Consider the following 16,021-nt stretch of genomic DNA (forward strand, 5'->3'; position numbering starts at 1 on the left):
AGCCAGACAGACAGTTGTCATCGCTTCTGCAAGGCACATCATTGGTGAAAGACTGTTATAACTGGGTGGAAATAAATCCGTCCCATCGTGGTCTGCCTTTGGTCGGCGAACTTTCTCTCATTTGCTCTAGGATCTTTAGAGATGCTGATTGGTCAGACCATTAATCATTCAGCGGTGAAGGCGTCGCTCAGGGCGGTGCTTGTAAAGTAATGCGAAAACTCCATGTTTATAGGATTTGACAGGACCTGGAATCAGTCTTCAGCAGAGCTGCTTGCACGGGGCCGGAGTGGGTAGAAGTAGAGAGGCGATCGGTAGCTGTGAAGTATTAGTTGGCTGATTTAAAAAGCCTAGAGTCCCCCGGAATTAACAGAAGATGCAATTATAGTATTTTTGAAAGCACACTGGACTTCAGACATTTAAATGTTTAGTTTTATTCACAGACATTCATTTGGAAAGTGTAATATGTGCTGATACCAAAACCAGCCATCCGAGGACTGAATGAAGGTTTGTGTGGTGAATGAACAAACATCAGAATATAGAGTCTGGGAAAATAATTACGGACATGGCTGACAGAACAGCTCCGAATTGTCATCTGCGGCTTGAATGGGTCTACGGCTACCGGGGACATCAGTGCCGCAACAACCTGTACTACACGGCGGCAAAGGAAATAGTCTATTTCGTTGCCGGTGTGGGAGTAGTTTACAACTCAAGGGAGCACAAGCAGAAATTTTACTTGGGGCACAACGATGACATAATCAGGTAATCCCGCTTCCGGAGATTCAAACGGCTCGAGCGCCGCTGCGATTAATGAATTGTGGTGTTTCGCGTCCACGGCGACGTCCGGCTAGATGGCTCGTCTTTTTCGGTGAAGAATAACAAATATTTACTTTATTCTGTAGCTGTGATTTGTTTGAAAGGATACGAAAGGGAGCCCTTGTCTGAGAAGGGGTCGTTAATGGAAAAATGTTGAAGTATAGCCAAGAATGTCCCGGCTCGCCATGGCAGGGTTAACGTTCAGGAGATACGGCAGCTGGACAGCGACGGAGCCCGGCAAGTTGTCGGCTGTGCAGCGGTGTACACTTGGTTTCGATTTATTTTGAACTTTCTTTTTTATTAGTTCAGCTTGTTCTGTCCAGTAAGTATAACTGTTTTAGTGTTTCCTCCGGTGAGTTAATTGTTACCAAGTATGTATCCGGGTTGACCAAACTAATAGAAGATATTAGTATTTTTTTAGTTAGCCTATTTGTTTAACTAGGCGCAGAAAATGTTGAAAAATCATTACACGTTATTATTTTTTAGATCTTATCCATATTTATTTGAGTGAGTTATTCTGTGTAATAAGAATCATTCTTTGCATTTCTATTTAGCTAACTGTTTTTGTCACCAATGTTCATTCACAGAGAGCTGCATATTCTTCTCCATTGAATATTCACAATCATGGCTGGCACTTTTGTGGAACAGATCGTTAATTATGGCACCAATTCTTTGAGTGAACAGGAGTTGAAGTGTTTTGCTGGAAATCAGTCATTCTGGCTTTGGGGTCCCTGTGTGCTTCTTGGTTGTGTTCATGGGAATGGCGAGAGCCACTTGAAGCATAACTATGGCAAGAATGGTTTTTATGGATTGTAGGCAAAGGATTGTGGGTCTTAATTACTGAACTCCTCTGCACTCCTTTGTGGTGTTTTAATTGGGTGTTCTGAAATAGGGGTATTGAATGGGCATGGATATCTGTTCAGATTCAGGGGCCCCAGCATTTTATAGGGCCCCCTGATTATGAAAATATAATACACTTGGAGAAAATGATACCTCCTCTTTGCATATTTTTTCTGTGGGGAACCTGTATTTCTCAATATTGAAAGTGACAACTTTAGTGGGTGGGTGGGGGGGGGCAAGCAAGGTGACATTTTGTCAGGGAGCTGAGAATTTCTAAGTACATCTGAAACGCGTAGTGGGTGCCCTCCCTGTTTTATCTGCTGCATTTCTCTCTAAACAGCAGAGTGTTTTTGACTGATCCTGCTAAGGTGAAGCACTCCCTTTGGTTGTTTGCCCTATTTCTGAACCCAACAGAAGAGAAAAATCACACTCCACCTCATGGCCCCACACTGGTGACTCAAGGTTAACCAGAAGCGGTCTATCCACTGTCTTCAAAGCCATTGGGCTGCTAGCATGCATGGTTGGTACTATAGAGGTCCAATTGCCACATTGAATCTTTTCACAAGACCAGGAGGGTTGTGTCTATCTAAGTATTGGGCTATTTATGCCTGGCAAAGCTGAGTTTTTCTAAAACTAGTAGATGGTGTATGAAGAGCATGTGTTGTTTAGAGAAGAATTCAAAGACAATACTAGAAAACTGGGAGGAGCTTTTTAAACAGATCTTTCATCAGCCACATTTTTAGTCCTTTATTCCATTGACAAGCATGTATATTGACACATAAATAGAAACATAATAGTGTTTGGAAATTTCTTTGTACTCTGTGCCTTTAATGGCTCCTTGGGTAACAGCCAACCACCTGGTCCTTCTTCACAGCTGCCCCTACGGCTCACCTTTTGGTAACGGGGAGTATTTCAGTGACGCAATGATGACCCGCCACTCTTTGTGCAGGTCGGCTTGGAGATGGCCGCTAGTCAGCTGGCTTTTCTCTACATTATTCATTGGCGGACCGAGAGCACAACCTGGGATTACCTTGCGCATGGAATGCTCAGTTTAAACGCTGTTCCAGAGGTGATCCGTCTCTGGTTTCATATTCCGAACTGAGACATACCTTTTGGGCTATGAGCGAGCCATACTTTTCTCATATGTGCTGAATTAGCATTGCGGTTATGCAGTGGACACCCCATGACACCATAGGGAGAACATACAAACTGCACACACAAAGCCATGCCAGAGACTCAAACGCTGCTCCCACAGGTGTGAGGCCACAGTGCTAACCACTGTGCCACCATACTGCCCCCGGTTACGCGATTGTATAAAGAAATACGTGTAACTATATGTAACACATGTGTAAATATGTAACAAGACATATATTTAATACATTTCATAGTTTAGTGCGTAGCATACATAAGATGTCAAATTAAAGGTTTTGCAGCCTACAGTGGCGATATATATTATGGTCTGTCACAGAAGAATTTAGGTCTGGATTTTCTCATCAGTGTAAATTTTAAGTTACACACCTATTCACTGAGAGCAGTCACAGGAAAGTGACATGTACTTATGTGTGTTATAGTTCTTAGTTTGATTTATGAGATGGTAATACTGCTTCTTTTGATATCTTGAACTGTGATTTAGATCGTTACACACTGTGTTTCTGTGAGTGATTGAGATTGCCTCAGAATGCATTAGTGCAGGTGTTTTCCTGGAATTGCTTGGACTGCCATTGTGTCAAAAGGCACAGGAATAAAGGGCTTTGAGAGATGGCCAAAGGTAACCCAAAATTGAATTTGGATCGTTAATAGATTTGTTTAAAGATAAACAGGGGCATCAGATTGAGGTTCTGAGCTGTATAAATAGATTTTAGTGCTGTTTATCAAATGACAATTTCTTTCCTGAAACTCCCCAGAAAACACAATTGAATAGAAGAAAAGGAGCTTCTATGTTTGGGCTAAAATATCAAGCCCTGTGTAGGGATTCTTCAAGGCCTTGTTCTTAACAGCTAAACCCCTGGTATCCCTATAAGGCTGCAGCTAATAAACATCATTGTGTTAAAGTCATAAATGAATGAATGTTACATTTATGAAGGACTTTTCATGACACCCGAAGTACTTTACAGAATTAATGGGGTGCCACTTTAACCACCACCACTGTGTAGCACCCACCTGGATGATGCAACGGCAGCTATTCTTCGCCAGTGCGCTCACCACACTAGTTAAGATGGCGCAATCTTTTATGACCTCAGAGAGTCAGGACTTCACTTTTACGTTTCATCCAAAGGGCGGCACCATTTTTACCATACAGTGTCCCCATCACTGGACTGGGGCATTGGGACCCACAGGATGGGCTATCCTGTTGGCCACTTCTGTACCTCTTCCAGCAGTAACCCAGCATTCCTAGTACTGACCAGACCTTAAACCTGCTTAGTGTCAAATAGATTACCTAGTCAGAACTGCAGGTGGAACGGCCAAGCCATATAAGGTGAAGCATGTTGTAACCCCACAAGGAAGGTGCTCCATCAGGCAGGCACTGGGAATTAGCTTATGGGTTTTCTGGTTATGTTAGAAAATAGTATTAGTGTCCTTTGCCAAACATGGTTTTTAGGAACACAAACAATCAGAATGGAAATGGTTTCAGAACAGTACTTAATCACTTCCTTGTTTAATACCCCAGTAATTATATTTTTCGCTTTCCACAAGTACACCTTTTTGTGGACCATAAGGTAATTAATTGCACTTTCACACATGAATGCAGAGGCAATTCATTCATTTCAGATTGCTGGTAAAGCTATTTATTGGGGGGAAACCACCCATACCTGACAGGTTCTGGTGCCATTCAGGTTGCATCGGTAGGATTATGTAATAAGTTGAAGCTGTTGTAAAAATACAATGCAAAGAAATGACATTTTGCAGTGCTATTGGTGAGTAATTTATAACGATTTTGTAATTTAGTATTCAGGGTTTTAATGTAATATTTAACACTCTTCAAATCCCAAATTTGGTACTGTGTTTGCTGTTGTGTGTGTGTGTAGTGTTCAGCTTTATGTGCAGCTGAAATAAGAATATCAGATTGTTGGGTTTGCTGTACCACCTCCTCACTGTCTGTGAGCAGCTCCAGCTAGCGTGCCACAGGCTGTCAGGCCTACGCTCAGACACTGCCATTGTGCTTCGGGCTGAGTTTATGTCTCTTCCAGCAGCTTTAGCCAAGGCATACAGTATACTAGGTAGCGAAAGGAACCCCCTAAGTATCTGGGTTCTTGGGCATTTCGTATGTGTTCCCCAAAAGACTCAGTTCAGTTAGTTCTCATTCTGCTATAAGCACAGTCCCATAGCATTCTGGATCAGTCATGAGGGTGTTTATAAACAAACAATCTTACCTTGATCAGTTTAATGAAGACAAGGCTTGCAGGGTTCTGCTGATTACAGGAGTCAGAACTTTGACTATGCAGGAAACCAGATGTATGGACATATTCATGCTTGCCTTCACCAGTCTAGAGACTGGCTGAATTTAAGATTACAACAACAATTTATATCTATGTCCAGGTCCCAGCTTCCTGTACTGCCCATCTTATGATGGTACATCTTCTAAATATTGTCATGCCTTAGGTGGCAAACTGTGCTGTTTCCTTTCTTTCTGCTTAACAGAGCTAACCTACAAAGAGATTAGATATTTACCGAAAATTAGCTCCTGCCATTTTTCCAGCTGTTCCCTCTCCATTTGCACAAGTTCATGCCTCACACCTTTTCAGCTTTTCATTTTCTGAGTCACAGAACTCCAGGCAAATTTCACAACTTTCTTGTAAAGTGAGTTCACACTACTGGAGTCAGAGTCTTCCTACACTCTGAGTTTTTATTCCCTCCTTCATCCCAGACAGTTTTTTCCTCAAAAACGAATAGTTCATGAGGCCGTCCTGAACTGAAGAATAAAAATGATGTATGTAGTCATTTTTATATAAATCACATTTCCCTTTAACAAGCAGTTTATTTATTACATTTAAGAATTTATTTTTAAAAATATTATTTAAAATTGCATTTATTCAGCTTATTATCCATCCTTCTTCTAACGACATATTGTGGTTAGGCTAGCGGGAGAGCCTGGAGTCCATTCCAGGCATCATAGGGCTCAAGGCTTGGCTAAGCACACTTAGAAGGAATGTCAGTCCATCACGGGGCATAGACATGCACTCTCAGACACAGTTTTACTCCATGGGCAATTTAAAGACACCAGTTAGCCTAACTGCATGTCTTTGGATTGCATGGTTTGCTTATTGTGTCGTGCAATATATTTCACACAGGCCTTTGAAAAAGCTCCTCATTTTTCTGTTTCCTGGAAAATGTATTAGGTCAGGACCAGAGCAACCCATGAGTCAGTCAAAGTCAGCTGTCAGGCGAGGGTTTCTTAACGCAGAGGACACAGCTAGAGATTCACAGAGCATCTGTGGCTGATGTCCTATCAGATGTGGCCGTCAGAACTGTGTTTAATGAGGAATACAGCCCCTCCATTGCATTGTTCGTCTTTCTTTACCTTCCACCTCCGTCTTGATCAGCTTCATAGACAAATGAGTCAGCCTGGGCTTGGCTTTGTCTACAGAAGCATTTAGACAAGAGGATCATCATCTCCGTTACTGCATACCTCCAGTTGTTAAGCCATAATAGCGAAAATCTGGCTGTCAGAGGTGTTATCCCTGTCAGAAATGTGGGAAACCAAATGTGTGGACATATACATGCTCAGGCTGGGGGTCCTCTTTGCATTCACATCTGAAAGCCTGGAAGTGGAACAGCAAACACCTACGATTGCATCTTATTGCATAATATAATAGATGCAGATAATAAAAAGTCATTACACCCTTGAATACCCTTGAAAAGAGAAACACAAGGTGTTTTTCATGAAAAATCATCAGTAGTTGAAAGGCCGTGTTATTTGTATACACACACATATAAACACAAACGCTTATGTTTATAGGACTTAACCGTGTGATTGGTTCTAGAACCCTGTTGCTAATGAGAGGGGAAGTATCAGTGCTTGTTATTGGGGTATTTCTAGGTTTTTCTGGCCAACCTTTTTAGCTCGTTCAGTTCAAGATCTCACAGACGGTGCAATCGACAGTTCATTCATTAGGCGCCAAGCTGCTTACCATGAACTAGGTTGTGACAGAGCTTCCAGGCTGCCTACACTCAGCCAGATGCTGCCTCCAGTACAAGGGTATGCTAATGAAGTAGTTACCTTAGACACTGTCTATGGACTGTATAAGAAGCTTTGATGAAATTGGGGAGGGGGAGAAAGGTTGTGGTACGTCCATTCATGAAAAGATCGTGGAGGGAGAGACAATTTACCTGGAGGCTTTATGATGTGCGCTTGGCAGTTGAGAGCATCGTAATTCAGAGCATGGCCATGGTTCTGTGAGTCAGCATTTGGGCTCAAGTTCCTTTCGGAGCTCTCAGGATGAACCAGACCCATCAGTTGTTTTTTTTTCCTTTGTTAAAAAAAATCGAAACAAGTTGTTCCATCGCTGATGTGTAATGAAGTGTAAAAATACATTGAGCATTGGGATTTATACTGTTAATCAGTTAATGAGAGATCATTTTCACAAGCTCTACGTACACAGCCCTCAGGTTATAGTATGTGTATGCAATGTCCCAGTTTTTTGAACAACCTAATGTTTCCATGGAAATCTGCTCCCATCTGGCAAAATTCCAGATGAGGAAACATTACGGTAGTGCTTGCTGTTGGTTTGTTCATGATGCCATTCAGATGCAGCTATGGCGGTCATTCGTGGGTCAAAGTTTGTCTCTCACCTTTACTATCTGTTTATACAAGTGCTGATAGGGCAGACAGAGGACAGTTGCTTTCTTAATTGAAGCATGGCCTACGTTTGACATGAGATACCCAGCGTTATGGCAGAAAGCTGGCAATTGCACTTTAGTGCAAAACTTCAGGCTATTTTTAAAGAGGTTAAAAGGGTAAGCATGCAGTGCCTTCATTTCATGTGATAGGATGCTCTCCAGGCTTTGTGTGAATGAAACGGTGTATACTGGAAGGTTGTTTTAGGGAGAACAATTTCACACTTGGGTCTAAATCCTATATGCTGATATTTTGGGCATGAACTTGGTATAGCAGTAAAGTTCTGCTATGAAATATAATGTTCAAGGCTAATGGCTGTGCTGAGTAGATAAAGATATGACAGATTATGTCATGCGAGTAGTTGGGTGTTTCTTGTAGCTCCCCCTATAGCCACAGTGAAAACAAAATGTTTTGGTAACTAGGAATGAAGCATTTTAATGGTATTATGTTTCTCTGGCTCATATTTTGACCTAGAACAATCATTAACACAGATTTACATAAATAATTTATCGGAGAAATTCAGGTTAAGCCAGGGAAAGGTACATCAAGACCAGAAACCAGAAATCTTCAGATCGCTAGTCCATGTGAGTAAGCATCACAGTGCCTCCCTTCCCCCTTCATGCACCATTTTGAGTCTGTATGTTATGTCAGTAGGCGGTTTGTGGGATCTACCGGGTTAACGTTGAGCCACACATCTCAGAGTTAGTGATGCATGCAGCAGTGTGGTTTCCTGCCCCTGCACACTGAGAGAGTACCTCCTGACCTGTAGCTGCCAGTCAGACATGCTATAGTAACTGACCTGCTGGAATGAACCGGCTTCTCATGCCTCAGCTGTTCATCAAACCCTAGAAGAAAACCTTAGCAGTGCTGCTGAAGAAATGAAGAATGTCTTTTTCTTTCACCTTTCATATTCCACTTTGCCCTTCCATGTCAATTGTTGTCAGAGATAGGCAGATCACCATTCAGTTTTGGTGGCAATGGAGGAGTTAGATATTCCTTTCACAATCTGGGGGGGGGGGGGGACAAATATTGAGTTTTAAAGTTTTAGCAGGGGCATTGAAGGGGCATGGATACCCTGGCAGATTCAGGGGGCTCAGCACTTTCTGTGGAAAAAAAATTATATGCTCAGAAATATTATAACCATGGTGGATCGCCTCAACCCCACCTCTTCCATGGCAAATTCCACCATATTCTGTATTTCTTCAAACTGGAAGTGGCAGCTCTAGCAGGGGGCCCAAGGTGACATTTTGTCAGGGGGCCCCTGCTTTTAGAAACGTGCTAATCCTTTCCTTGCTTATAATCCCAGGCAGGAGCAGACAAGGTGCCAGCTGCTTTAGTGTATCTAGCAAACTAGGCGAGGGGACTAGAAGCATTTCCACTGTGTGAACCAAGGTGCAAAAAAGAAATCAAACCCGCAAAAACAAATGACCTTTTAACAACAGCAAAAATTAGGTGCTGAAACTTTTTAATCATCACCAGTATCCATATTTTAGTTTTGTTTGCATGTGTGTGTGTGTGTGTATGTGTGAGGCTCATGTCATGGCTCACGTTCTAATATGTTAATCACAGAGAGATTCAATCCCGACCCATGGAGCTCCCCAAAACAGGGACTCACTGTGAAAGGCTCCCTTCAGCTTTATGGCCACCCAGTGAACTCATGGACCCAGTGAACTCCTCTGCAATGCCTGCTAAAACGTCATGGCTGCCCTGCACGGGATGGCCGTATTTCAAGCTCACTGACGGCACACTGCAGTGCACCACTGCACCGGTCATTCCTTAAAAGGGGTTGCCCACTTTCATTAGCTAATAGAAGTGTAATTGATGCCAGGATGTCGCTGAGCCAGAGGGACACTGCAGCCAAATGCTGTCCATTCATATAAAGCATAAGCTGGGAGGAGAGCGGCAAGCTGACTGAGCGTGCCAGCGCATCTCATCAAAAACACACACATAGGAAGCCATGAAGCAGCGTGAAACCAGGCACACTGCCGTTAAATTCAACTGCAGAAAATCAAATGGCTTCAATGAGGAGTCCAGCTGAGGAGAGCAGCAGTGAATGAGTTCTTTTTTGCCTGCACTTCTTTGGCATGATGTTTGTAAACAGTTAATTTTCCATTCAAGTAATTTCCAAAAACTGCTTATACAGTTAGGCTGTTAGTAATTTGAATCCTGTCCTGGGAGTCATATGGTATAAAGCAAGAGAATCACTCATAGACATGTGTATTGAGTGACATAATCATAGGGTAAAGCAAGCTTAGAGTAACCAAATCAGCAGAACCAGATATCTTTAAACTATGGGAGAAAACCCACACAAAAAATGGGAGATCATGTATTCTTGGCCAAGCCAATAACCTGGAGGCCTGATGCCTCCGTGCTGCCCGGTGATCTTCAGTGGTACCTTCACTGACAATTTTCAAGTCACCTAATTATATTTTGATATTTATATTGTCTGTAATGACATTGTATTGAAAACTGTTTGTCCCTTACATTGAAAAAAACATCATTGTAATCACAATCAATCACAATCACAATCAATTGTGAACCATTTATATAACTGTTCAAATATCACGTTTCACAGTACACAGATTTGTGCCTTTATGGGTTTGGTTATAAATTTCATGAAATCCAGTGTCTGTCATTTGTTCACTTTTAACCAGGCACTTAATATCTTTCAATAAAAAATGTCACATTTCATTTGTTGTTTTTTTTTGTGCTTCTGAACTGAGGCTGTACAAACTCGGTGAGCATTCATTTACTTTTCTCACATAGAATCACAGAATTTTCCTTTAACCTCCTTTAACCTAAATTTTAGATCGCCACTTTTAAGCCACGAGATAAATGCCCAAATTGTAGCAGAAACCTCTCATCCTATCAGAAGCTCTTGCTGTTATGAACAGTTTCATGGAGTTCTGCACAGTGCTTGCTCTTACCTTAATGTCGGTTGTGAGTCGCAGGGAGAATCCTGCCCCCAACTCAGCCATTACAGAGCACTAAAAGACCAGCGGCTCACAACACATGGAGCCCAGTGTGACAATCGGCTCACTTAAGAGCACTAATGCAAATGGGATTGCTGAGAGGGAATCCGTGGGAATAATTAGATGTTGGTGCAATATGAAATTCACAGGTGTTTCCTTGAGTTTTCAGAATTTGTTGATCCACTTACAGTACCTTGGAAGCAGTTGCATTTAGGAACTTTATTTTATGTCCAAAAGCTTCAGAAGAGAAAAGGCATATTTGGTGTAGCAACGTGTCAGAACTGTGCAATTTATGAGCTGCTGGGAGAACACAGTGCAACGGAAGCTGCACTCTGTACCCCATTTAGCTGTTTGCTGGACGTCGTTAATTTAATATTTTGTATGCGTGTGTCATTGATGCTGACTGCTCAGAATTGCAGTTGAGTTGTGCAATGGGGGAGAATTTAATTTGAATGACAGAAGGTCACACAGACTGCAGTGATGTTTGGGGATGTTGTTTGTTCATTTACATTACTTGAACTTTGAACCTGTTTTATGGGGGGAGGGGGGGTGGACTTTGCGTCACAGCTATCCTTCTGCTCTGTGGCATGCAGGGTTTTACACAGTCTGTTCTGTCTGAGAACAGACAAGATGCAAGGTGCTCCTGCTTGACCTTTTACACGTGCATGCGGGGTGTTTTTGCAGTTTAAAGCATTTGATTTACGCCCATCCATCTGTCCCCATATCCAGATTTGATTTTATTAGAGCTCAGAAGGATTATCCTCCTGCCAGAACCGCGCTGCTTCCGCACTAATGAAAAAGCCAGAGGGGCCTCCCCCTGGGCAGCAGGGCGGACTCTCTCCAGCAGCTCTGTATGCATGTAGCCAGGCTACCTGCCCGCACAGCTGCCAGAAGCTCTTTAATACTCCAGCCCCTCGACCTCAATGCCTGGACAGCCAGTCAGTCATAGTCCTGCATGCATGGCTGAACACTAAGAAATGTAAAGTCATTTTTGCGGGGTGCTTTCCTGTTGCAAACGTCTGGACTGTTTTAACTTGATGTCATGGCCTTTGTCATAGGCAGTCTAAATTGCTGTTGTTGCTCTTTTCAGTGATTTCATAATGATCTCTTAGTACCGTGCTGTGCCTACAAGGAATCAGCAGAGTGTTGTTAATTTGCCAGTGGCTGTGCAGCGAGGCCAGGATGCAGAGAGCCCTGCCTCCTGTTTTTAAATGTTACACCACGGGACCCTTGGGTATAACAGCTGCAGGCCACAGCACTGTGTTTCTCAGATTCTGGTGCATGGCATGACAAGACTGACCCCTCGAGCACTTCAGTGTTTGAGTGCCTCGCCAAAATAATCAATGAAGCATCTCTGCTCAGCATGAAACCAATTTACTGCTCTGCATCAGATTTAAGCAACTGAGCAACACAATCAAAATCTCCATTCTGCGGCCTGTTATCCTAACAAAGCAGACAGTTGAATCCTGACTCAGAAGAGTTAAAATACCATTTTTGAGTTACAAATTATGAGACCAATCTTATGGGGTTTATCTATTTGTACCAACAGGGAAAGGTAGAGCACTTGTTGAGATTATGATGAAAGCAGTACAAGCAGTTATCACACGAGATGAGCTCTTGGTCTTCCATCCTGGTTGTGAGGTTTCAAGTCATGTGGCATCAGCTCATAGTAAGCTTGAGACGATGACCTCGATGACCTTTGAATGTTGAGCCAACACGCTACCAGTAACTGCACTGTGAGGGGCCTGTGGATTTTGTGGCATACCACACTGTCGTTCTTCACAGTATGCTAAGCTTTGTGTGAGGTGGGTAAGCCATGAGCTCCTACAGAGCTATTCTTTTCCAGTGGAGCTTAAATGCGTGGTTATATAATTCTTAGCAGATGTGAAGAGAAACTGGGTTGTGAAGTATATTCAATACAAGAGAGATATGGGTAAGCTTAATGCCACCCAGAAGCTCTGGCTGTTTGCTGAATTTTTTGCTGGCACATTTGAGGATCACTTCAGGTTATGTATGTATATATACTGTATGTCTGTTTGGAGGTTAAACACTCCATAGGGGTCCAGCAGTCCTGTTTAAAATGGTGGAGGGGGTTCCCTGGAGAGGGAAGTAATCCTGCTGCATGAAGATGTTGAGAAAGGAGAGGAAAGAAAGAATCAGTCCGGCCATCCCCACTCCTTCAATAGCCAGTGAGCAAAGCTGGGTTTCCTGAGTCTTGCTACTTCCCCATCATGTATCATTCTGCAATTCGCTTGTCACCCCCAGGAAGCTCTGAGCCTCGCTCACCCTTTACCTCCTGTGGCTACGATGGAATTGTGTCATGGCTTAGTGTGGAACTAAGAACGGGAACCCCCCCCCCCCCCCCCTAGCATTCTGGCTTTTCTTCCCAAAGGCTGCCATTCTAAGCCGGGGTCAGAAGAATCCTCCCCAGGGGGGTGCGGTAGGACTTGGTGGGACAGGGAGCTCCACACAATAATTCTCATTTGTAAGACATAAATGTATTTCAGCTCACTGTAATATTCGTAATGAGAACATGACATCCCTTGATTACACATTTCAGTCCAAATGAGCAACAACAACAAAAGGAGAACTACAATCTTCTGACACAGACCCTGTAGGAAATCGTTTCCACCAAAATTGATACATTTGCGTTTTTGTTCTCCTGGCTCCTGTGCTATAATTCGCAAGGCCTGCAATCAAGGCTTTTAGACTGGCAACAATTGTCAGAATCTGGTTTGCAGTGCAAGGGAAAGATCAAGCTTAAGGAAAAAAACAGGGATAAATAGCAGGTATCATGTCGGGAAAAGGAGTCTCAGCTCTTCCTGATAGCCAAGAGATCACAAAGGTTTTAATGATTTTAAGTCTCTGTGGGTATGTGTTATGGGCCAGAAAATATAGAGTTACTATGTTTCACGTCCCCTTGAGCTACTGAAATAAGAAATGTGATGCATCAAAGACGCTGAAAAACTTCTCTCTAGAGGAATTTTGAAATATTAACTGTCAGAAGCAGTTTAGTCAGCATCAATGACACACGCATACAAAATATTAAATTAATAATGCTCCCAAAAAGTGGCACGCTGGGTAACACAGTTTGCCTCATACCTCTCAGACTCAAAGACAACAAATTTCACTTTGTTCTAGAGCTACAACAAATCCTTACTCTTCTGTCTGCGTGTGTGGAGTTCTCCGCATGTTCTACCCATGTTGCATAGGCTTCCTCCTGTGGTCTAAAGGCATGCAGTTAGGGTAATTGATGCTCCTGAACTCCCTGTAGTATATCATTTGCATGTGCGTGATGGATTGACATCCTTTCCTGGGTGAATGCTCACTCCCCCCATGACCTTGACCAGAATATGCATCTGGGAGATGGATGTCCCCATAAAACGCTTAGCTTAAACATGTAGTGAATGCTAATACATGTTCATATTTGGTGAGTGCTGTAAGAACACTTCAGTGAAGGAAAAGTGCAAAGTCTCTAATTGGCTGATATTGGATTCTGCTAGCAGAGCATTGCACCTTGTCAAGTAACAGCTTTAAAATTTTACGGAGGTGTCTTTTCCCATGTTTTAATGAGCAGAGTTAAGTGTGCTCAGAATTGCAGTTGAGTTGTGCAATAGGGGAGAATTTAATTTGACTAACAGATGAGGATTGGCGAATTATACCCAGACAATGAATTGCTACTAATTGCTGAATGTTATTCACTATCTTCACTGCCATACCGGTACATAGCATAAGTCTGAACTGCACTCTTTCATTTTATTTCTATCCAGGTGCTAAAAGAAAGCTGTTAGGCGTCTTCTTTAATTATTCATGTGTCTCACTAAGAAAAACATAAGTCCGGTGTGAAATAACTGTGTGCCTATTGCTGCATAAATAGTGATGGTTTCCCTGGAGCCATAGGAGCAAATAACAGCTGTCGTAAAGCGGAAACTGTGCTCTTACGCCAGGTGTTTGCTCAGTTAGCATCAGAAGTCAGTGGACGTGCAATAGCCACTTTGCTGGGCTCCAGATCTCAAGCCTGAAAGCCAGTGCGAGCAGTATAACCAGTGTGATGGGCAGGGTGGCTCCGTTTATTAACGATGTGACACAATACTCGCATGTGGGTGTATCACGGGCATCCTGCATGCTGTCTCTGGGTTACCCAGACGGGTGCCACTTGTTTATCCCCAAGGGATGACTTTCGTTGTACCAGCCCCATTCCCTGTCCCCTCCATTTGCAGAGCGGTCTGCTTCCCTCCTTCTCATTTGTTAGATATTGCTTGAGGCTTCTGGAGCCACGAATGGCAAAGACGGATGCAAATGAAATGTGAAGTTTAACTGGAGCTCGTGGCCTGAGGCCAGACACCATTCATAAGGAGTCTAGGGCAGGCATTGCAGGCACCATGTGCTTATTTCTGCTCCTTTTGTGCAGATTTTCACTTTGCCAGAAGCCCATGTCCTGCCAGTTCTGCTAACAGTCTATACAAACATATCACAGGTGTATCTACAGGCAGGTGTCAATGCAGAGCAGTGAGGAGGGTCGCCTGTACCATATACACGTCAACAGTGACAAGCACATCTGTTACCAACCAGTTGCCCCAGTGTTCTCCACAGTTACCTTCTTGTAACTGTAGACTATCAACTGTAAAAAATTGATCAGGATATAATGACCTGAAAGTCACTGCCTGGGGTAATGTCACTAAGGATTCAGACTGAAACCACATAGGAGGAACTGCCAGTCACTGTAAACGTCAGACAGCATTGCAGCTGTCTTTTGTTTGCTTCCTATTAGTTTTTCCTCCAGAATTCTGTAATTAATACGCTTTGATTGCTAAGTGTTTGAAGCCAATGGCTCTTAAAAGGCGCCCATTGTCTGTGGCGCAGGTCAGGAGGAGCCGGCGAGACGTTATTTACGCGTCACAGCCGCTCCGCCAGGCGCCTCATTCTCTCTCTCCCTGTCAGCAGCACTTCTTGGAGTTTTATTGGCACAACATCAGATGCTGTCACCAGAGAACAAAGTGAACAGTAAACAAAATAGTACGATACATTAAAAAAAAAACAGAAAATGTCAGCTTAAAAACTTTAGGTAGATGAATGCTTCTTACATGTCAAATGATTTGCTCCCACATTTCCAGTTTTATTTTCCCAGCCAGACAGTCCAGTTCCATGCACACAAAAATGTGGACCGACTGCAGGTCCCTGAGGACCGGATCGGGAAACACTAATCAAACTCTCACTCCCTTTCTCTCGGTCTGTCTCCAGCTTGGCCCTGCATCCGGAGCGCGTGCTGGTGGCCACGGGGCAGGTGGGCAAGGAGCCCTACATTTGCGTGTGGGACTCATACACGGTGCAGACAGTGTCCATCCTGAAGGACGTGCACACGCACGGCATCGCCTGCCTGGCCTTCGACCTCGACGGACAGGTGCAGACCGAGCCCACTTTTCACACAAGCTATACACATCTCTAAGGGGAATTCTCACTCAATGTACTTAACACACACAATGACCTGGGCCAGGATGTAAACTCACTGTTTAAAATTGTAGAAAATACACCAATCAGGCATTATTCACAAATAAAAAGA

General features: G+C 43.2%; 1 protein-coding gene across 2 annotated transcripts in view; it reads left to right on the forward strand.

Annotated features, from left to right (window-relative positions):
- Positions 1 to 241: 241 nt before the first annotated feature.
- Positions 242 to 16,021, forward strand: part of eml5 (EMAP like 5) — a 53,138-nt gene continuing 37,358 nt past the window's right edge. For both annotated transcript variants that reach the window (XR_007382292.1, XM_048974703.1), the window contains exons 1-2: positions 242 to 759; positions 15,703 to 15,862. Coding sequence is in view for 1 of the 2 variants with exons in the window: in XM_048974703.1 (XP_048830660.1) it covers positions 518 to 759; positions 15,703 to 15,862 (402 nt within the window). In the remaining variant the exon portion in view is untranslated. The remainder of the gene's footprint in view (positions 760 to 15,702; positions 15,863 to 16,021) is intronic.

This window comes from Brienomyrus brachyistius, chromosome 14, assembly GCF_023856365.1.
Source record: "Brienomyrus brachyistius isolate T26 chromosome 14, BBRACH_0.4, whole genome shotgun sequence".
Taxonomy (NCBI): domain Eukaryota; kingdom Metazoa; phylum Chordata; class Actinopteri; order Osteoglossiformes; family Mormyridae; genus Brienomyrus; species Brienomyrus brachyistius.